The sequence below is a fragment of the Triticum urartu genome, chromosome 2, assembly GCF_003073215.2.
Source record: "Triticum urartu cultivar G1812 chromosome 2, Tu2.1, whole genome shotgun sequence".
NCBI classification, from domain to species: domain Eukaryota; kingdom Viridiplantae; phylum Streptophyta; class Magnoliopsida; order Poales; family Poaceae; genus Triticum; species Triticum urartu.
The window spans coordinates 468,576,388-468,600,046 of NC_053023.1; the positions used below are offsets into that span (position 1 = coordinate 468,576,388).

Below are 23,659 nucleotides of genomic sequence, written 5' to 3' on the forward strand. Positions count from 1 at the left end.
GCTAGGAAACTTGACCATCTTTGATTAACGAGCTAGTCAAGTAGAGGCATACTAGGGACACTTTGTTTGTCTATGTATTCACACATGTACTAAGTTTCCGGTTAATACAATTCTAGCATGAATAATAAACATTTATCATGATATAAGGAAATATAAATAACAACTTTATTATTTCCTCTAGGGCATATTTCCTTCACTGTTATATGTGCAGGCCACCTTTCTTACTTAACCCCCATTGTGCAAATCTTCAAGCCTCTAGTATGGCCTTGATTTGCTCAAGCTTTTCCTTTCTCCCACGGCTAGCATTCAGCAGATCAGCAACTACTTTCTCAAGCTCTTTCTTCTCTTGTGCAAGAAGATCCCTGTCCACCTTGATCTCTTTCATAGCCTTCCTGGTGTTGTGAATTATGTCTGCCTGGGCCTGAAGGATACACTTATGTTCTTTTGCTAGCCTTAGCTTCTCCATCTTCATCTCCAGCTCTAGCTCTTCCTTCTTCTTCTTCTTCTTCTTCTTCTCATATTTCTCAGCATCCATTGCTTTCTGGTAGTCAATCTTGCCAACACCATCCTGCCAGTCAAACATCTTGCTAAAATTATCAACCATTTTATGATACTCAGTGCAGAGATGATCATACTCCTTCTTCAACTTGGCAACCTCATCCTCATATGCATGCTTGTCTTGAATCCTGCCAAGGTTTTGCTCAGGGAACATTTCCCACAGCTTGATGAGGCAGTTCTTAAGTACATCAGGCCAGACATGATCAACCCACTGAACTACACCACAGTTCACACCTTCCTGTTCAATCAAACAACAGTAATAATTTCAGAAATAATTTAAGTTTGATCAGATAACACATACTTAATAAAATGCATAAATTCAGTACTAAATTCAGTTAAAACAAAGTTAATATACAAGGAGGAGATGTACAAATTCATAAATCTGCAATTCAATACAGTTTATATACAGAGGAGATATACAGAGTACAGCTAGAGAGCACTGACATCATGTATCCATCCAGCATAACTGACTTCATATATCCATTCAATACAGTTAATCTATGCAAACAGAAACCAACACTTAGCATAACTGAATCACTGACTTTCTGCAAACTTCAAAACACTACACAATAATTGAATCCATCCAACATAACTGAATCCAGTAGGCATAACTGATAACCACAAAGCATAAATGAATCACTGACTTCATATATCAAGTAGAAAACCACTCTATGCAAATATGAACACTAACTTCAGATAACAATGAGCTACTGTTTTACTACATTACTCACCTGAACATGGCATCCATAGAACCTCCTCCCAGTGTTAGCACCTTCAAAAGCAACACACTTCCTAGGCATTATCTGGTATAGAGTGCACTTGGCAACTTCCTCCATGGAAGCACCACACCACAGTGGCTCAGGAATGGTGTCAGGTGTGTCCTACATGCAGTACAAGGTAGATCAGACAACCAATGCATCAAATAGTTGCATATCCATCAAGCACTGGCTAAACCTAACACTTAACCAAAGGAATCCATCCATACAAATATGCAGATTATCAACCCTAATTCCCAATTCGATTGAACCCTAACCCTAACCCTAAATAATGGCAGAGGGAGGAGGGTGAGCCTTACAAAGTACTCCATATCCATCAGGTTGCCCCCCATGCTGTCGTCGTCGGAGCTCTCATCCCCATTATTCCAAGAAGGCATCCTTGCCGACGACGAGGAAGCGAGGTGGTCGGTGAGGATGGTGAGCTCGGGAAGGGGAGAACAGAGCGAGGGGGAGAGAGTGGGAGCGAGAGAGAGAGAGAGAGAGAGAGAGAGAGAGAGAGAGAGAGTGAGCCGGCTCGGGCTCTTTGACCCTGGCCGAAATACGCGCGCCCTAACGACCGTCAGCCCCTAGCCGACAGAATCCTGACGGGCGGGCCCTACCTGTCATAAGCGCGGTTAAAACATAACCGTTCATCAACTTGGGTTTTTTGGAACAGGTAACCAAAAAAGTGGTAGCTTTTTAAAACATAAAAAAATGATAGTTTTTTGTTGTCCTAGCCTGTAAGGCCTTGTACAATGGGAGGTGCTTAGGGGGTGCTTAGAGAAATAAATCAGGCTTTTCTAAAGCACCGGTGCTTATTTGTATAGGATAGACGCTTAACTAAGCGTTTCTCCTGTAGAAATAGGCACCGGTGCTTCAGAAAAACCCGATTTATTTTTCTAAGCATCTCTCTAAGCATCTTCCATTGTAAAAGGCCTAATGTGATAGTCTCTTGCTATTTACTCGTTTTGTCAGATGCCCTCCACTCATCCTTAGAGGATCGCACATATTCAAACCAACACATTTTAGAATTTAGAGAATCAATGGAAGCACATCGGAGAGGTATATGGCCTACTTTTTACATACGTACTGATAGAGGAATTAAAACTCATGATCCGGATTCCGGATACATCGTGGTCAACAATATCAGCATGTCCTACTGCGAGATCCATTTGGCCCCGAAGCGCACCACTACGAATTGTTAATTGTATATAGATCACTGATCCAAAAGTTGTTGCAATTAAGATGGCATGTGAACCAGCAGCGACAGTGTAAGAAGTAGCAGCACCACACCATTTGACCTTGACCGGGAGAGCAAGTGGCAATTGGTTGAGATCAGTATCAACATATGCATGGGAGGACCACGAGTTGGTCGGTCTGGGGCTCGTTGTGCGTACGACGTCCCACGTTATGTGCCTCTGGTGTCCGGAGCGCACAATAAATATACTCTATCTCATCAGAGTGAATGAATGAATTAACTAAAACGAATAATAGTGATTCAACGTAATTAAGTTGTACTCCGTCTCAAATTAGTTGTTGCACTTAAATCTAGATACAACCATTTCAGCGACAACTAATATCGGACAGAAGCATAATTTAGTATTTAATATAGGAACTAGTAAAAAGGGGAAAAAGTCCCTTTCATCTTCATTTTTAGTTCAATCATAAACACGACAAAGAGAACCGATTCTTTGTGATGGAACCAGTCCATCTGAATTTCAGTCTCAAACTTGGCACTAGTGCTCTTATTTTTCTAGATTTATTTCAGGCATCCCGGTAATGTTCGTTCAATGAAATAAACTTTCCCGTTGACTACATAGACGTTATGGTAACTTTGTCATTCTTAAGATGATGTGTCGATCGGTCTCTTGAATGTGCTCATAAGGTGCGTGTGCATGCATTTATAGATGTGAATGTATGTGCGTGTGTATGGACGTATTTGTCTGTACTATATTAAAATAAACACGGCAAAGAAAATAATTAATTATCCAGCACCAACTTTGTATTAGTATTGTTTGTACAGATTTATATTAGAGGTAGTGTACTAGTATTATTTTCTGACAAGGACCGACGTTTCAATCGACCACCAGAAGATCTGAGAACAGTTATGGCGGTTGCATATGTCGGATGGCAAGAGCAAAATAAAAACAGAAACAGAAATCAAAATCGAGATCGAGCAGAGAAACGCATAATCTCCGAGTGACAAGACAACATGGCATCGTACAATATGCAGTGTGGCGCCCACAGGCACAAGCACAAGGTCCATCGACCGACGAGCCACTGGCCGGCATGCATGGCGGTTGATCATGTAACCTGCCGGCAGATGCAACTAGAAATTTAAGGCGCTTCCATCCATGTGTGTACCGAAAAACGATATATGGATCCTACAGCGTTGATTTCCAACAGAAAAACATGCACCATGTAACGAGAATTGAATGTGGCGGTTGCATGCACTGACCAGTGAGCCGTTGGACCCCCACAAGAAACGCAGGCCCCCCTTCGTCTCTCCCTCCTGAGCCCTGACCCAGGCGCACTTGGCCGGTTTTCGACCAGATGCCAACGTACAAATTTTTGTAACACGTACCAGATGACAAGCCGAGACGCTTGAGACGTACGACCGGCCGGCCGGCCAAGTGTTGCGGCATCCGATGCCTGGCACGGCATTTTGTGTATAGATCGGTGGCGCGTGTGCATGCATGCACATGCGCTGCATTCGGTCAAACTTGAGAAGGGGTTTCACCTTTCAGCAGCCGTGCTGCACATATTGTCGCTTCGACGTCGTGCATCGCGGATCTTTGTGGGGTGAAGTCGGTTGACGTGTGGCTGGACAGGGAGACGAGGGCGATGGTCCGATGGACCCGCGGAGATCGAGCGGGCGGGCGGCCGGCCAGGAGGAGATCCCCGATTCGAGGCCCGGCGGGACTGGTGATACGTACGCCGTATGGCCGGCCGGCCATGCACGCGTTCAGACTGGGAGACTCCGGAAAAGCGCCGCATGCATGCGCGGCGTGTCTGGTCGGTGTAGCGCGTTGGCGCTGTGTGGCGGGCGCGCCTGGGGACGGGACGGGACCGGGACGTCGTGGGCTGCAGCTTCCCGCCGAGCCACATGCACGACGGTATGCCGCATTTGGCCGGCCGGCCGGCCATCAGGGGTACTACGGTACTGGGAAAGGTATATTTCCCCTCGGGTCATCCACTTGTTCTATAGCGTTTTATATTTCTACCTTTTCATAGTTTTGGGTTCTCTATGTGCGGCGTGGTTCGAAAACAACCATTGCATATGGTTAACATGTGAGCTTTTTTATGGTACCCTATACGGAAGCAGTATATACCTAATCTCACCGTTCAATTCTTGAGGGTATTTTAGACCTCTAATTTTCACATTAAAAGAAAACCAAACTGTTATTAGTTTGTATCTGGAATCTGTCATGGTTGTCGACTGTCGAGAGAAAATGCCGCCGACTCAATCCAGACGCGCAGTCTCCCATATTGCACGCCCCGGCCATCTAACTCCCCCTCACCGCCGCCGTGCTAGTTCACTCCATCCATATCTAGCTATCTGCATGCTCCTTTTGTAGCCTCACAAATCCGTAACCTTCCAACATGCCTCGAACGTCCGCCGCCTTGTTATGGATTAGAAGTTCAGTTATCCATACTTGGCTGCATCGTAGAAACTGAGGATGTCAAAAACTTTCTTCCAAGGGGCTAGCTGCCGCTGCTAGGAACTAACAAACCCATCATGAAATTGCCAACAGCCTGAACCAAGTGGTGCAGCTTAAAACCTGAATTTGCATTGGACATGGCCAACTCTCTACAAAGGTGAACACTAAATTATCCGTCAGCGCCTGTCACCTGTGGGATGAGGGTACCTCACATCCGGCCTGCCGAAGAAGAGAAGCTGCGCCATTCTGCCCTCACATCCGGTGTAGGCAGGAGACGTCGGGTGCCGACTGCCGAGACCTGCGCCATGCCGCCGAGCGCCTGATCCACGAGCACAAGCTGGTCGAGGAAGGGACGAGAGATCGGCTCGCCGAGGGAGAATGCGTGGGGCGCCTCAATCTGACGAGCTGAAACTTAAAAATCTTCCCGAGTTGCCCTCAAATCACATATACCGCTTACGTTGATCGAGCAGTGCAGTCTTTATACTGCTAAACCAATTCCAGCAGTATATATCTCTTTGGACCGTTGGATCTTCCAGAATGGAGGGCCCGTATTCATTACCCGGTACCGTAAAAAAGCTCTAACATGTAGTTGTCCAATGTACATCTAACGCCCGAAATAGATTGACTGACCTTCGAGAAACACATGCAGATAACTTGAGAATAGGTGATCCTTCACTCCTTTTACGTTTTGTAAAATGCAATAAAACCAAACCAAATTAACCAAAGGTAGTACGAAATGAGCATAGCTCTGATTGTTAGCCTTCTTACAGTGGACTGATGTTTTAGTGAGAGAAGATGTCCCCATTGATTACGAAGGTGTCCGTGTCAATCATAAAATGTTTTGCTAGCTTAGTATCTCAAAGATGCTCATGAGGATAAGATGCGTGTGTTCATAGGGATGAGTGTATGTGCAAGTATGTAAGCATCTGTGTTTATACCATGTTAAGAAAAATAACCAAAGGTAAGTAATAAGTGGAGGCGCATGAGAGGACGAATTAATATTGTTCTCAAGATTTAACTTGCCACATCTATAATTGAAGATGCTGTTACTCCTATATAAAACCATGTGCCCTACTTGCACCCACCAGTCCAAATCATTGGGTTGACCACCTTTGGTCGTCCCCACAAAGAATCAAACCCAAAGCGACCTCTGCCCTGCATGCCTGTGATCGATCACTATGGCGAGCTCACCTCGCCGCCCCATCTACATGCATGATATGTGTACCCACATATATATTCCAACTAATTATTTCCTAAGATCGAATGATTGATTAAAAAAAGGGGCTAGCGGTACTAGCACATAACGACGGATCACCTTGTTAACTAATCCTGTTAATGAACTTGTCATGGCCAACCTCCACCCCACTTAACTAACCCTTTTCACTTTCCCGCGCTTATATATACTCCCATGCAACACCGTCCCATGCAGCATCCATCCAACTACCATTTCAACCACCTCTGACCTCCCATCTCTCTCATCTCCACTTGTCAACGACCAACGCATAGTCACACACAGTCTCTATTGCTTGCTCTGTTTTGATCACGAGCTAGTAGGAAGATGAATTTCTCGTCCTACTTCTTCTCCTCATCCTCCTCGTCCTCCTCCTCGTCGGACAAGAAGTCGTCATCTTCCAAGCGCCGGCAGCAGGCGGCGCAGCAGCAGCCGGACTCCAACCCGACGCGGTACCTCGGGGTGCGTCGGCGGCCGTGGGGCCGGTACGCGGCGGAGATCCGCGACCCGGCCACCAAGGACCGCCACTGGCTCGGCACCTTTGACACGGCGGAGGAGGCCGCCGTCGCCTACGACCGCGCCGCGCGCTCCCTCCGCGGCGTCCGCGCCCGCACCAACTTCGCCTATCCCGATCTTCCCCCGGGCTCGTCCATCACCCCCTACCTCTCCCCCGACCTCACCTCCGACGACAACGCCGTGCAGCTCCTTCAGCCTTTCTACGCCGACCCCGTCCCGCCCCTGCCGACGCATCAGCCCGCGGCTGGTGGCGGCGGCCAGGACATCGGCAGTGAGTACCTCTACGGCGGTGCCCCTGACATGTCTTCGCTGATGGACGACATCGCCATGCCCGATGACCTGCCCATGATCGACGGCGGCGGCGACATGGACTTCTCCATGTATGGCGTCGGCGGCAACGGCGCCAATGCCGCAGGCGGCGGCGGGTGGTGCGACGCGTCCGAGCTGGGAGCATACTCCTCCACGCCGGGTGGCGGCCACGGGGTGTACTTCGAGGAAGGGTACGTGCACAGCCCGCTCTTCTCGCCGATGCCGGCCGCCGATGACGCCGGTGCCGACGGGTTCCAGCTCGGGGGCTCGTCGTCTTCCTACTACTACTGATATGATCACGTGCGCGTCGGTGCCGTGTCGACCGCCTCTGCGCCCGCCGTTGTGCTGCGGCGTGGTGAGTTGCTGGGTGTGCTTAGCAGTTAATTTACTTACTTTGATAAGTCTCGTGGTAATAATGCGTCTTTTATCGTTTTTGCGTCCTTTTTCATATCATGGGCCTGTATCTTCTCTTTTGGAGATCCATGAGCCTTTTGTTCTGGGCTGTTTCCTTTTCCTTTTTTTTTCCTTCTCTTTTTTCGTTTTAGGCCTCATTCGTATGTGCAGATATGATCAGTCGGCATACACCTGTGTGTTGCTGGCGCTTCAGTGTAATATATTATCCATGTTATGATGATTTACCTGTTCGTTGTTATGTACTCCTGCCTATTTTACTTTTTCTTTCACTGCCAGATGTTCTGCCAATGTGCCGGTAACGCCCTTACCGCGTATAAGTCTCATATGCAACAAATTAATACATTGTTTTTCAAAACATAGTACGTGCACACACACATACACTCATATTATGGACACACACGCTCACCTGCACACCCTATTTCTAAGAACACCTTTGTTATGTTCCCGACTCATGTGAACTCCGGTGAACAGTATAACCAAAAAAATAAAAAATCTGAAAAAAAATTGTGCCAAACATTGATAAGTATTTTGATTTATTATAAATTTTCATCACCAGCTGACATTCATGAAAAACATGGCAAAAAAAATCCTTCAAAATGTTATCTTCAAAAGCATTTTGGAACATCAATTTTTTTGCCGCGTTTTTCACGAATGTCATCCATTTTGGAAATAACATTTTCAAAAGCATTTTGGAACATCAATGTTATTTTTTAGCCAATTTTTTCATGAATGTCATCCGCTGATGAAACTTTGCAACCAATTAAAACATTTGTCAATGATTGGCACAAAATAAATTCAGATTATATTAATTTTTTTTATTTTACTGTTCAGCTGAGCTCACATGAGCTCGGGATCAGAACAACACTTTCGATAAAGAGAGCTCGTTCGTTCATTCATAGTAAGAATACAGTTACTTCCCCTTCCTCGACCCCTTCGTCCGCCCTTTTCTCCGCTGGCGTGGTGGTTCCCTCATTTCCTTCTTTCTTTCCGGCCTCGGTTCTGACGGCCTGCCGTCTCCCAGGCGCTTGGCCACGCTGCTAACCGCTTCTGGGCGCTTGGCTCCAAGGATGGGGATTCAGAGGATGAGCAGTCCTCAGCGGGTGGTGTCATGGTTGATGGCGGCAGGGTTGTTGGGGTGGCGATGCTGGCCCGCGGTGACGCCCATCGCCGCAAGTTCACCCTCGGCAGCCACCTTCCTGGTTGTGGTGCCTCGTCGACTAGGTGTGGACCAGGGTTGGGTGCTCATCGTCTCCACCCGTTCTCATCCGTTCAATAAGTTTTCCTCTTGCTCGGGGATCCTTGGTTCATGTCTTCCTCCTCGTCGTTGTCCACTCCTGCTTCACCCTCTCCCTCGCCGATTTCGTCTCCTGTCACCGGCAGCAACTTGTATCTGAGGGTGGCGGATCCGCCTCCTCTTCGATCTTCATTGCTAATCCTAGTGGGGGCTGGTGCTGGCTTGGTGGTGGTTAGTCGGCCGCCTGGGATGAACCTGGGGCCACCTGTTGGGTTGCTTGTTGGGCACTATAACTCTTAGGACTGCATTTCCTTGGACCCCTTCCTCCCTCTAGTGCGATGTGTTGATACCGGTTCGGTTTTTGTTGTGTGGTTATGCTTGGTGACCCTGGCCTAGTCCCGTCATTCCCCCGTGGGTATTTATGGGTGCCGAAAGGGTGTCTTGACCCCTGTCTAGGGTTTCCAACCACTGCCACTGAAGTTAGTAGATCTAAACTCCATCCCCGTTGCCCGGTCCATATTCCCCCTCCATCACCTCTCTCACAATCGTTTGTGGTTGTCATAGCCATGGACCGTTCATGTGGGTCGTCCAAACACCACAACTCTAACAACAAGCGACATTTGGAGGGCTCTAGTGAGGTGGCAACTGACTCTCTCGCCTATGAGGCGGAGCTGCGCTCCAAGTTGGAGGTAGAGCAAGCTGCGCGAGAGTGTGTGGCCAAGGAGCAGGAGGCATAGGGTACACCTTCCACGTGGTCTATGGAGGACGAGTAACACAAGGAAGAGGAGGAAGCTCAGTGGTGGAACGAAAGGCGCCAACCGTCCCCTCTTCGGCTACTAGTTTGGGGAATCATCTGCCTCGATCTCATAGGCGGGCAAATCTGGTGCCTCTCATTTTCTTGCCTCGAGATCTCGTGCTCTCCCCCCATCGATGGTGGCAGCTCTACCCCTACTGACAACTTTGCCCAACCGGCGCAATGAGAGCCACAGCTACAACTCTGGCTACAACAACAACGGGTATCCCAACAAAAACCAAAAGTTCAGGCAATGTGATCATCCCCCTCCACCTCTTTCGGGTCCTGGTGCTCCTCCTATAGGATTAGGCTCTTCATCTAGTTCGTCTGCCCTTACTTGTTTTGCATGTCACATCTTGGGCACTTCCAGTTGTAATGCAACACTCCCTCCCCTTTTGTTTGATCTATCACGCTGACAACCAACTAATTATGGACTACAATAACCGTTCTAGTCTGCATGTGCTCAAGCACTATTAAAAAGGTTTGCCTTGATGTGGTTTCTTTAGCGTCAAGGGTGATTTGTATGTAGTCGGGGATGCACCCACCATCCATAACATGGCGGTGATTTCTATGCAATCTAAGGAGGTCACCTTGCAGATGATTTCTCATGAGTTGCGAGAGTGGGGTTGGAAGGCTAGGACCTGCAAATCCAGCAGCTCTCGCCCTCTGAATTTGGAGTGGTGTTCCCATCTAAAGAATTTCTCTGTATGGTTTCTACCAGTACCAGTTTTACTCTTCCGCTAGACTAATTAGTGATCTCTGTTAAAAGAGCATGTTATTGTGATAAGTCTTTAGGGTCCTTGGTGGAATCGTGGGTCCTGTTGGATGATGTTCCTGCTATGATTTGCAATTCTGCCTCCCTGATGGCATTATGTGAGTTGACCGGGAAACCAATTGGTGTTGAGCCTTGACTCGGCGTGTGTGCGTGTATTTGTGGAATTCTTTCGTCTCACCTTCACATATTGTATCAATGTTCGCGTGGAGGGACAACCTACTATCAAAATCCCCCTCCTCCTCCATCACCTACATCGCATGATGATAATACCAACAATCACAGTATGAGTGGGGATGATTCTGAACCACCATTCTCCCAGTAGGAGTGGAAGCCATTGGACCCACTCTGGAACAACTTTATTGTAGTCGTGCTCCTAGGGATGGTGGTTCTGCTGCTCCAAGAGACCTGTGATGCGTCAGCCATTTCGATGGTGGGTGCCAATGTCGTGCTGGGGAACCGCCCTAACCCTATGTCTGTTGTGTGCTCCAACTAACCGGCCTGCCCAGCTCCCCCTTCTCTTTTTGGAATTGTTGATTCTCCAGAACACCCATCCAAAGATGTTGAGGTTTCTGGGCCAATCCCGAAGAAGAAAACCATTGTCAGGAAAGTTTCACCCTGCAGTCGTATCTCTTGTGCTTCCAAGCAGGTATTGGCGGGGTTGTACCGCAAGCTCGGTCATGATCTTGTCAAGGTCGCTGGTGATGAATTGCCTGAGATATTTTCCTCTTCGCCATTAGGGTGCTCTGTCCCCGTCAAGACTCTTGTCTCCATGGCACACGAGAGTCATCCCCCTCTTGATAATGGTGAATGGTGACTATGCGCGTAGAACGGTGCGCTGCAGAGAATGATCGCGCCCTACATGTACTTCTTCATCTTCTTCCCCCAAAGGCGTTATTCTTCCAGATCATCTAAACTTGCATTTCACTAAGGTTGCTCTTGATTCCACTTTAGTCTTTGATTCTTCTTCCGGGTCCCCATCTAAATATCTTTATGTGATTCGGGCCAGTGAGTTAGCTCAGGTGTCTTTGGGCAAAGCCTGAGCAACAGTTGTGACTACTACCTCGCCTTCTTCTGATATCCCTCTAGTCAATGGGGTCCGAGCTAGTAGTGGCTGGCCTACACCCGCCCCTGCCATCCGCACTTGAGGGAGAAAAGCTAAAAGTTGTGTGGCCTCTAGCAGGGCCGGTTTTCGTAAAAAAAACACTCCTTCAGATGAGGGCTCTTTTCTGGAATATACGGAGTTTTAGCGCGAGGGGCGCTGGAAGCAATTAAAGGATTATGTCTGTGATGCGCGCATTGATCTTATTTGTCTCCAGAAAACTATCATTTTTTTCTGTAAATGAGTTGTCCTTTATCGCGGGTGCTGGTCACTTTGTGTGGAAATGGTTGCGTACAACCGTTCACTCCAGTGGTATCCTAATTGGGCAAAGACTGATGCTTTTTATTTTGTTTCTTTTGATTGTGGGGATTTCTTTGCTAGCATGGTTTTTTTTGCATCCATTCATTATAAGTTCTGGGAAGTTGTTGTTTTTTATGGCCAGACCGATCACTCACTGTTTCAAATTTTCTTAGATGAGCTTGCACTTAAGGTTTCTACTTTCAATCTCCCGCTTCTTATTGAGTGCGATTTTAACCTCCTTCGGGCACATGGAATTAGAACAATGTCAACTTCTCGTGGTCTAGGGCCTCTGCTTTTAATGATTTTATAAACAATGCAGCCCTCCATGAGCTTCATGAAGTGGGGGCCCGACTCACGTGGTCTAACCGACAGCTGGACACTGTCAAGTCTATGTTCGACCGTGTTTTCATTTGTCTGCGAATTCCAAAAAAATCATGAATTCAAAAAATTCTCATGAATATAAAAAGTGCTCACGAGTTAAAAAAATGTTCACAAATTTCAAAAAATGTCACGAGTACAATAAAACTACACGAATTCAATAAAATATTTGCAAGTTCAAAAACATTTTTTGAATTAAAAAATGTTCGTGAGTTTGAAAAATATTCATAAATTTTCTTTATAAAACTCAAGTTCAAAATTTTCACAAATTTCAGAAAATATTCATGGGTTTGAAAAAAGTAATGAATTTCAAAAAAATGTTTGCAAATTTAATTATATTTACGAATGTGCAAAATATTCATGAGTTTTAAAAATGTTCGCACATAGTTTAAAAATACACAATTTTTGAAAAAAATTCTGGGTTTTCAAAAAAATTTATGAATTTGAAAATTGTTTGTGATATACAAAAAAATTCATCAACTTGAAAATTGTTCACAAATCATGAATTCATAAATGGAAAAAAGGAAAGAAAAAATAATGTGAAAAAGAGAAAGGAAAACGAAAAATTAGAAAAACGAATAGACAGAAAACCCGCGCAGAAATAGACTAACGGGTTGGCCATTACTGTGAACGGGATACGTGTTTGGTCGTTATACCCAGGCCAGCGCGAGGAATAGGGGGACACCGGGATTTTTTCAGAGCAACTAATTGAGGAGTACTCCTACCAGGCCAACGCGAGGAATAGGAGGACACCAGGATTTTTTTCAGAGCAACTAATTGAGGAGTACTCCATGGCGAGCCCCCCTCCCCCCCCCCCCCCCCCCCCCCCCAAGGTCACCTGGGGTGGGCTGGGAGCACTCCACTTGGCACGCTCTCAGCCGCCGCCAAGTGTCACGCCACGTGTTGAAAGGGGAAAACGTGTTTTTTTGTTCCACGAGAGACCTGGATTTGCTTCCACGAGAGGCACAGACATACCTCTCGAGAAGGAAAAAACAAGTTTTTTTGTTCCGTGAGAGACACAAAATTATTTTTCATGGAGGCACGGACTTGCTTCCGCGAGAGGCACAGGCATGCCTCTGAGGAAAGGAAAAAAACATGTTTTTTCTTTCGTTCCATGAGAGGTACATATTTACTTCTCGTGGAGGCGTGAATTTGCTTCCACGAGAGGAATGATTGTGCCTCTCGAAAAGGGTACAAAATGTATGCCTCATCGGAAATGAAAGAAAATGTGCGCTGATTCAGTGTTTTTCATTCGGTTTTCTCCGTGAAGAAAAAAAGTTCGTCGAAACCTATCACCACTGGATCTAATTTTGAAAATCTCAACGTGAGGGACCCAACAGCAAAAATAGTTTAAAAGTAAAACATTTTGAATAAAGGAATCTGTGAAAAAAGAGAGGAAAACTCATACAGCATGCCATTTGTCGCAATTTGAGAAGTTGGAAGTGTTCTTTTGAAGGAGTACACCTCAATTAATGATTTCATGAAGTTTCCTATTTCCGGGACGCTCGGCAAAGTGTGTTGCCAAAACGCATAGGCTTTGGTCAAATCAAGCGAATTGGCCCAGCCCATTTTCAGTTGTACACGAAGATATCTCATTCCAGTTTTGGTCCGTAAATAAAAAACGAGAAATTCGATAAGAACAAAAAAAAGGGCCTCTACAAAAAGATAAGCAGAAAAGTCTGTCTGGATTTCAAATATTTGTTCATGCTTTTAGTAAATAGTCAGGATTTCAAAAATTTTTTACCTTTTTCAAAACATATTCAGATTTCCAAAATTTATTAAATAATGTAAAGAATATTTAAGAAAATTAACGTTTATAATTTTTTTTTCCTGCTTTTCGAAAAGGGACGTGCTACGCGTCCGCCGGCTGATCTTTTTAATAGATCAACCGGGTCGCGAGCCGTTAGATGCCGCATCAAGCGGCCGGGTGCGCCCCACCATTGCAACGCAGGTCTTCTTGCAGAATTATTTCTGCAACATATGTCTTGTTGCGGAATTATTTCTGCAACATAGGTCTTGTTGCAAATTTCTTTTGCAACAGTTGTTTTGTTGCATTTTTTGCAACTGAGTTTAATGTTTTCTGCAATCAAGGTCTTGTTGCAGAAAAAATTTGTAAGAGAAGTTTTGTTACAAAACGTAGATTCGTTGTAGACCATTGCAACACTACACATGTTTCAAAAACATTGCTCCTGTTGCAAAAGCGCGTTCGAGTGCGGGGTCTCACTTGAACACGTGTAACACATGGGAGGTGGCGGACGCGCCGCTGCGATCCACCGGGTGATGGTAAGAGTTTCCCTTTCGAAAAATGCTCACAATTTTTCAAAAAAGTTTGAATTACTGATTTTTTTGGGTGTAATTATAAGTTTATTTTTGAATTATATATTTTATTCATATATTTCCAACAAATTATTCATGTTTGCACAAATGTGTTCAAAAAATTGAAAAATCTATACGCTATAGTAATGAATGCTATAGTTAATATCCCGCTGGAGTGAGTTCTTAAAACTCATTTGTGCTGTCATTTCTCACCAGCAGCCATAAATTCTAGTGGCTAGTAGTAAGCGTAGATAATTGTGACATCGCAGTTTCGATCGCTCACAAACACATTGCTTTTTGTTATGTTGTGATCCAAATTCAAGTAGAAAGATGAAGACTAATTTCTGAAAGCGAAGCGAGGCCCATCGCCGGTAAACTTGAGCTGAAGTGGATCAATAGGTCACCCTGCACGGGGTAAGTTGATCAGTTGTAAATCCTCGACGTTTTGTAACCTCTTCTGATATAGTGAAGATTTGCTGGATGAAGTCCATGGTTTTTTCTCTTCGTATTGAAGGGGTTTTTCATGTCAAATCCTTGTGTCCCTGCGTTTGATTTCGTTCTTCATCGTTTCGATTGTGTGTCGTTCCTCTAACAACTTCTCACTATTTTTTGAGATATACTAGCACATATGCCCATACGTTGCAATCGGAGAGAAAATTACCGGTTATGTGCAAGCCCAAGGTCTTGTAGGGAATTTGTTACGATGAAAATTCTAGTTGTCCCGTCCACCAAAATGACCAATAATGCAACATCCGGATAGTGCCACCTTGTGGCAGGGATGCGCACACCAAAGCTAGAAAAAAATGCATATCAGCCTGGCATTAAGCACATATGCTTATCCTTGCAACGAAAGATAAAATTATACTGAATGTACAACACCCAATAGCAAATTCGGTGAAAAATGCATGTTGTGCCACCAAAACGACCAACACGCCCACACCGGCAAGTCGAGAAGGAATATCATCAGTTTGATTTTCGCTTTAATTATACACCTTTTAATCAGCCCACACAAATCCCGTTCAGCCAACTCGAGAAGGAGTAATCAGTTTCTGGTGATCTCCACTTTACTCCAGCTCACAATACTGTCTTTAATTATGCACCTTTTTCCAGCCCACACAATAGTTCTTTTAGTTATGCATTTTTTTTCAAGCCAACAAATCATTTTTCAAGTTACTCCAGCCCACAATCATTCTTCTTTAATTATGCACTTTTTTCGCAGGGTGCAAAGCCTCTCTCACCTATTTTTTTTAGGGATCCCATCTAATTAGCTCATGGCAGACAACGAAGCAGAACGTATATAAATTGGTGACAATTAGTTTTGTGCACCAAGGTGGGACTATTCAACATCAAATATCCATGATTTTTGTTCTTTGATGATAGCGGGCTGATGGAGCTGGCCCAGCTGCTAGAACGCAGGCCGAGGCCAATGACGGGCATGTGGCCCTATTGTTGTCATGTGTGTTATGTGGCCCGATGGTTAGGAAGGTATAAATTGCTTGTGGACAAGGCATAGAATTCGAATTCCAACATGCTCATTTTTTTTGCTGATTTATTGATTATTGATTCACGGGAAGAAGCGTATTACGACAACAATAGGTTTTGCTTTCCTCTAGAACAGAAAATAAGTACATGTTTTCTCACCTCCCTCACGTACGGGTTTGCCTTTTTTCACCTTTTGTTTCCCTTTTATGAATATTTAAAATCTTAACTAATTTCAAATTTGGTTCATGAATTTGAAACAAAATTCCACATTAAAACGTCGTGAGTTTGATTGCTCGCAACCGCACTGTTTTTTATTTTTGTGATTTTTTGTGCTATATATTGGTCCGCCCCAGTTGGGGCACTCCTTGAGCGGTGGCCAACTATTTGCCTTAGTGAGCGGCGTATAGTAGATCCCGTTATACCGATCGCCTATAGCAATCCTCTTATTGGCAATCGCTCCGAGCTATGACACACAATAGTTAGCAACATTCGTTCAGATCGCTCACGAATAGGTTTGCTTTCCTCTCAATAAGAGAAAATGTACAGGATCTCACCCCCTCTCTTGTTGGGAAACGTAGCAGAATTTTAAAATTTTCTACGCATCATCAAGATCAATCTGTGAAGTCATCTAGCAACGAGGGAGAGAGGAGTGCATCTACATACCCTTGTAGATCGCGTGCGGAAGCGTTCAAGAGAACGAGATTGATGGAGTGGTACTCGACGTGATCCAAATTACCGATGACCTAGTGCCGAACGAACGGCACCTCCGCGTTCAACACACGTACGGTTGGGAAGATGTCTCCTCCAACTTGATCCAGTAAGGGGGAAGGAGAGGTTGATGAAGATTCAGCAACACGACGGCGTGGTGGTGGAAGCAACGATGATCTCGGCAGGGCTTCGCCAAGCGCAGGGAGACGGAGGAGTGTCACGGGAGGGAGAGGGAGAGGCCAGGTGCTTGGGTGCGGCTGCCCTCCCTCCCCCATTATATATAGGGTGCCTAGGGGGGGCGGCGGCCAAGGGGGTGCCTTGCCCCCCAAGGCAAGGGTGGCGCCCCCACCCCTAGGGTTTCCAACCCTAGGCGCAGGGGAGGCCCAAGGGGGGCGCACCATCCCACTAGGGGTTGGTTCCCCTCCCACTTCAGCCCATGGGGCCCTCCGGGATAGGTGGCCCCATTCGGTGGACCCCCGGGACTCTTCCGGTGGTCCCGGTACAATACCGATTACCCCCGAAACTTTTCTGATGGCCGAAACTTGACTTCCTATATATAAATCTTCACCTACGGACCATTCCGGAACTCCTCGTGACGTCCGGGATCTCATCTAGGACTCCAAACAACTTTCGGGTTACCGTATGCTTATATCTCTACAACCCTATCATCACCGAACCTTAAGTGTGTAGACCCTACGGGTTCGGGAGACATGCAGACATGACCGAGACGCTTCTCCGGTCAATAACCAACAGCGGGATCTGGATACCCATGTTGGCTCCTACATGCTCCACGATGATCTCATTGGATGAACCACGATGTCGAGGATTCAATCAATCCGTATACAATTCCCTTTGTCAATCGGTACGTTACTTGCCCAAGACTCGATCGTCGGTATCCCAATACCTCGTTCAATCTCGTTACCGGCAAGTCACTTTACTCGTGCCGTAATGCATGATCCCGTGATCAACCACTTGGTCACATTGAGCTCATTATGATGATGCATTACTGAATGGGCCCAGAGATACCTCTCCGTCATACGGAGTGACAAATCCCAGTCCCGATTCGTGCCAACCCAACAGACACTTTCGGAGATACCTGTAATGTACCTTTATAGTCACCCGGTTATGTTGTGACGTTTGGCACACCCAAGGCACTCCTACGGTATCCGAGAGTTGCACAATCTCATGGTCTAAGGAAATGATACTTGACATTCGGAAAAACTACAGCAAACGAACTACACGATCTTTGATCTATGCTTAGGATTGGGTCTTGTCCATCACATCATTCTCCTAATGATGTGATCCGGTTATCAATGACATCCAATGTCCATAGTCAGGAAACCATGACTATCCTTTGATCAACGAGCTAGTCAACTAGAGACTCACTAGGGACGTGTTGTGGTCTATGTATTCACACATGTATTACGATTTTCGGATAACACAAGTATAGCATGAACAATAGAGAATTATCATGAACAAAGAAATATAATAATAACCATTTTATTATTGCCTCTAGAGCATATTTCCAACAGTCTCCCACTTGCACTAGAGTCAATAGTCTAGTTACATTGTGATGAATCGAACACCCATGCAGTTCTGGCGTTGATCATGTTTTGCTCTAGGGAGAGGTTTAGTCAACGGATCTGCCACATTCAGGTCCGTATGTACTTTACAAATCTCTATGTCTCCATTTTGAACACTTTCACGAATGGAGTTGAAGCGACGCTTGATATGCCTGGTCTTCCTGTGAAACCTGGGCTCCTTGGCAAGGGCAATAGCTCCAGTGTTGTCACAGAAGAGAGTCATCGGGCCCGACGCATTGGGTATGACTCCTAGGTCGGTAATGAACTCCTTCACCCAGACTGCTTCTTGTGCTGCCTCCGAGGCTGCCATGTACTCCGCTTCACATGTAGATCCCGCCACAACGATTTGCTTGCAACTGCACTAGCTTACTGCCCCACCATTCAAAATATACACGTATTCGGTTCGTGACTTAGAGTCATCCAGATCTGTGTCGAAGCTAGCATCGACGTAACCCTTTACGATGAGCTCTTCGTCACCTCCATACACAAGAAACATGTCCTTAGTCCTTTTCAGGTACTTCAGGATATTCTTGACCGCTGTCCAGTGTTCCATGCCGGGATTACTTTGGTACCTTCCTACCAAACTTACGGCAAGGTTTACATCAGGTCTGGTACACAACATAGCATACATGATATACCCTATGGCCGAGGCATAGGGGACGACACTCATCTTTTCTCTATCTTCTGCCGTGGTCGGGCATTGAGCCGTGCTCAATCTCGTTCCTTGCAATACAGGCAAGAACCCCTTCTTTGACTGATTCATTTTGAACTTCTTCAATATCTTGTCAAGGTACGTACTTTGTGAAAGACCAATGAGGCGTCTCGATCTATCTCTATAGATCTTGATGCCTATTATATAAGCAGCTTCTCCAGGGTCCTTCATTGAAAAACACTTGTTCAAGTAGGCCTTTATGCTTTCCAAGAATTCTATATCATTTCCCATCAATAGTATGTCATCCACATACAATATGAGAAATACTACAGATCTCCCACTCACTTTCTTGTAAATGCAGACTTCTCCATAAGTCTGCGTAAACCCAAACGCTTTGATCATCTCATCAAAACGAATGTTCCAACTCCGAGATGCTTGCACCATCCCATAAATCGAGCGTTAGAGCTTGCACACCTTGTCAGCATTCTTAGGATCGACAAAACCTTCCAGCTGCATCATATACAATTCTTCCTTAAGAAACCATTAAGGAATGCCGTTTTGACGTCCATTTGCCATATCTCATAGTCATAGAATGCGGCAATTGCTAACATGATTCGGACGGACTTCAGCTTCGCTACGGGTGAGAAAGTCTCATCGTAGTCAACCCCTTGAACTTGTCGATAACCCTTAGCGACAAGCCGAGCTTTATAGATGGTTACGTTACCATCCGCGTCTGTCTTCTTCTTAAAGATCCATTTATTTTCTATGACTCGCCGATCATCGGGCAAGTCAGTCAAAGTCCATACTTCGTTCTCATACATGGATCCTATATCGGATTTCATGGCTTCCAGCCATTTGTCGGAATCCGGGCCCGCCATTGCTTCTTCATAGTTCGAAGGTTCACCATTGTCTAACAACATGATTTCCAAGACAGGGTTGCCGTACCACTCTAGTGCGGAACGTGTCCTTGTGGACCTACGAAGTTCAGTAGAAACTTGATCTGAAGTTTCATGATCATCATCATTAACTTCCTCTCTAGTCGGTGCAGGCACCTCAGGAACATTTTCTTGAGCTGTGTCACTTACCGGTTCAAGAGGTAATACTTCGTCAAGTTCTACTTTCCTCCCACTTATTTTTTTCGAGAGAAACTCTTTCTCTAGAAAGGACCCATTCTTGGCAACAAAGATCTTGCCTTCGGATATGAGGTAGAAGGTATACCCAACAGTTTCTTTAGGATATCCTATGAAGACGCATTTTTCCGACTTGGGTTCGAGCTTTTCAGGTTGAAGTTTCTTGACATAAGCATCGCATCTCCAAACTTTTAGAAACGACAGCTTAGGTTTCTTCCCAAACCATAATTCATACGGTGTCGTCTCAACGGATTTCGACGAAGCCCTATTTAAAGTGAATGCGGCAGTCTCTAAAGTATAGCCCCAAAATGACAGCGCTAAATCGGTAAGAGACATCATAGATCGCACCATATCCAATAGAGTGCGATTACGATGTTCGGACACACCATTACGCTGAGGTGTGCCAGGCGGCGTGAGTTGTGAAACTATTCCACATTTTCTTAAGTGTGTGCCAAATTCGTGACTCAAGTATTCTCTCCCACGATCTGATCGCAAGAACTTGATTTTCTTGTCACGTTGATTCTCAACCTCACTCTGAAATTTCTTGAACTTTTCAAAGGTCTCAGACTTGTGTTTCATTAAGTAGACATACCCATATCTACTCAAGTCATTAGTGAGGGTGAGAACATAACGATAGCCACCGCGAGCCTCAACACTCATTGGACCGCACACATCAGTATATATGATTTCCAATAAGTTGGTTGCTCGCTCCATTATTCCTGAGAACGGAGTCTTGGTCATTTTACCCATGAGGCATGGTTCGCACATGTCAAATGATTCGTAATCAAGAGACTCTAAAAGTCCATTTGCATGGAGCTTCTTCATGCGTTTGACACCTATGTGACCAAGGCGACAGTGCCACAAGTATGTGGGACTATCATTATCAACCTTACATCTTTTGGTATTCACACTATGAATATATGTAGCATTACGCTCGAGATTCATTAAGAATAAACCATTCACCATCGGAGCATGACCATAAAACATATCTCTCATATAAATAGAATAACCATTATTCTCGGATTTAAATGAGTAGTCATCTCGAATTAAACGAGGTCCTGATACAATGTTCATGCTCAAAGCTGGCACTAAATAACAATTATTGAGGTTTAAAACTAATCCCGTAGGTAAATGTAGAGGCAACGTGCCGACGACGATCACATCGACCTTGGAACCATTCCTGACGCGCATCGTCACCTCGTCCTTCGCCAGTCTCCGCTTATTTCGCAGCTCCTGCTTTGAGTTACAAATGTGAGTAACCACACCGGTATCAAATACCCAGGAGCTACTACGAGTACTCGTAAGGTACACATCAATTACATGTATATCACATATACCTTTAGTGTTGCCGGCCTTCTTGTCCGCTAAGTATTTGGGGCAGTTCCGCTTCCAGTGACCACTTTCCTTGCAATAAAAACACTCAGTCTCGGGCTTGGGTCCATTCTTTGGCTTCTTCCCGGCAGCTTGCTTACCGGGCGTGGCAACTCCCTTGCCGTCCTTCTTTAAGTTCTTCTTACCCTTGCCTTTCTTGAACTTAGTGGTTTTATTCACCATCAACACTTGATGTCCCTTTTTGATTTCCACCTCTGCTGATTTCAGCATTGAATACACCTCAGGAATGGTCTTTTCCATCCCCTGCATATTGAAGTTCATCACAAAGCTCTTGTAACTTGGTAGAAGCGACTGAAGGATTCTGTCAATGACCGCGTCATCCGGGAGATTAACTCCTAGATGAGTCAAGCGGTTATGCAACCCAGACATTCTGAGTATGTGCTCACTGACAAAACTATTTTCCTCCATCTTACAGCTGAAGAACTTGTCGGAGACTTCATATCTCTCGACCTGGGCATGAGATTGAAAAACCATTTTCAGCTCTTCGAACATCTCATATGCTCCTTGTCTCTCAAAACGCTTTTGGAGCCCCGGTTCTAAGTTGTAAAGCATGCCGCACTGAACGAGGGAGTAATCATTAGCACGTGACTGCCAAGCGTTCATAACGTCTTGGTTCTCTGGGACAGGTGCGTCACCTAGCGGTGCTTCTAGGACATAATCTTTCTTGGCAGCTATGAGGATGATCCTCAGGTTCCGGACCCAGTCTGTATAGTTGCTGCCATCATCTTTCAGCTTGATTTTCTCTAGGAACGCGTTGAAGTTGAGGACAACGTGGGCCATTTGATCTACAAGACATATTGTAAAGATTTTAGACTAAGTTCATGATAATTAAGTTCATCTAATCAAATTACTCAATGAACTCCCACTCAGATAGACATCCCTCCAGTCATCTAAGTGAAACATGATCCGAGTTAACTAGGCCGTGTCCGATCATCACGTGAGACGGACTAGCCAACATCGGTGAACATCTTCATGTTGATCGTATCTCTTATACGACTCATGCTCGACCTTTCGGTCTTCCGTGTTCCGAGGCCATGTCTGTACATGCTAGGCTCGTCAAGTCAACCTAAGTGTATTGCGTGTGTAAATCTGGCTTACACCCGTTGTATTCGAACGTTAGAATCTATCACACCCGATCATCACGTGGTGCTTCGAAACAACGAACCTTCGCAACGGTGCACAGTTAGGGGGAACACTTTCTTGAAATTATTACGAGGGATCATCTTATTTAAGCTACCGTCGTTCTAAGCAAATAAGATGTAAAACATGATAAACATCACATGCAATCACATAGTGACATGATATGGCCAATATCATTTGCTCCTTTTGATCTCCATCTTCGGGGCTCCATGATCATCGTTGTCACCGGCATGACATCATGATCTCCATCATCGTGTCTTCTTGAAGTTGTCTCGTCATCTATTACTTCTACTACTATGGCTAATGCTTTAGCAATAAAGTAAAGAAATTACATGACGTTTATGTTGACACACAGGTCATAAATAAATAAAGACAACTCCTATGGCTCCTGCCGGTTGTCATACTCATCGACATGCAAGTCGTGATTCCTATTACAAGAACATGATCATCTCATACATCACATATGTCATTCATCACATCCTTTGGCCATATCACATCACAAAACACTTGCTGCAAAAACAAGTTAGACGTCCTCTAATTGTTGTTGCAAGTTTTTACGTGGCTGCTATAGGTTTCTAGCAAGAACGTTTCTTACCTACGCCAAAACCACAACATGAATTGCCAATTTTTATTTACCCTTCATAAGGACCTTGTTCATCGAATCCGATCCGACTAAAGTGGGAGAGACAGACACCCGCCAGCCACCTTATGCAACTAGTGCATGTCAGTCGATGGAACCAGTCTCACGTAAGCGTACGTGTAAGGTCGGTCCGGACCGCTTCATCCCACGATGCCGCTGAATCAAGATAAGACTAGTAACGGCAAGCAAATTGACAATATCGACGCCCACAACTGCTTTGTGTTCTACTCGTGCATAGTAACTACGCATAGACCTAGCTCATGACGCCACTATTGGGGAACGTAGCAGAATTTTAAAATTTTCTACGCATCAACAAGATCAATCTATGGAGTCATCTAGTAACGAGGGAGAGAGGAGTGCATCTACATAACCTTGTAGATCGCGTGCAGAAGCGTTCAAGAGAACGGGGTTGATGGAGTCATACTCGACGTGATCCAAATCACCGATGACCTAGTGCCGAACGGACGACACCTCCGCGTTCAACACACGTACGGTTGGGAAGACGTCTCCTCCAACTTGATCCAACAAGGGGAAAGGAGAGGTTGATGAAGATTTAGCAGCACGATGGCGTGGTGGTGGAAGCAACGGTGAT

The 23,659-nt window shown here is 45.3% G+C and overlaps 1 protein-coding gene across 1 annotated transcript; it reads left to right on the top strand.

The window, feature by feature from the left end:
* The first annotated feature begins 6,422 nt into the window (after positions 1-6,422).
* On the top strand, positions 6,423-7,650 carry LOC125541680 (ethylene-responsive transcription factor LEP-like). The gene has a single exon (XM_048705022.1). The coding sequence runs from the start codon at positions 6,534-6,536 to the stop codon at positions 7,320-7,322; it is 789 nt and encodes a 262-aa protein (XP_048560979.1). The 5' UTR covers positions 6,423-6,533; the 3' UTR covers positions 7,323-7,650.
* Positions 7,651-23,659: the final 16,009 nt, after the last annotated feature.

Coding starts and splice junctions, on each gene's coding strand:
- LOC125541680 (XM_048705022.1), top strand. CDS start 6,534: ATGAATTTCTCGTCCTACTTCTTCTCCTCATCCTCCTCGTCCTCCTCC.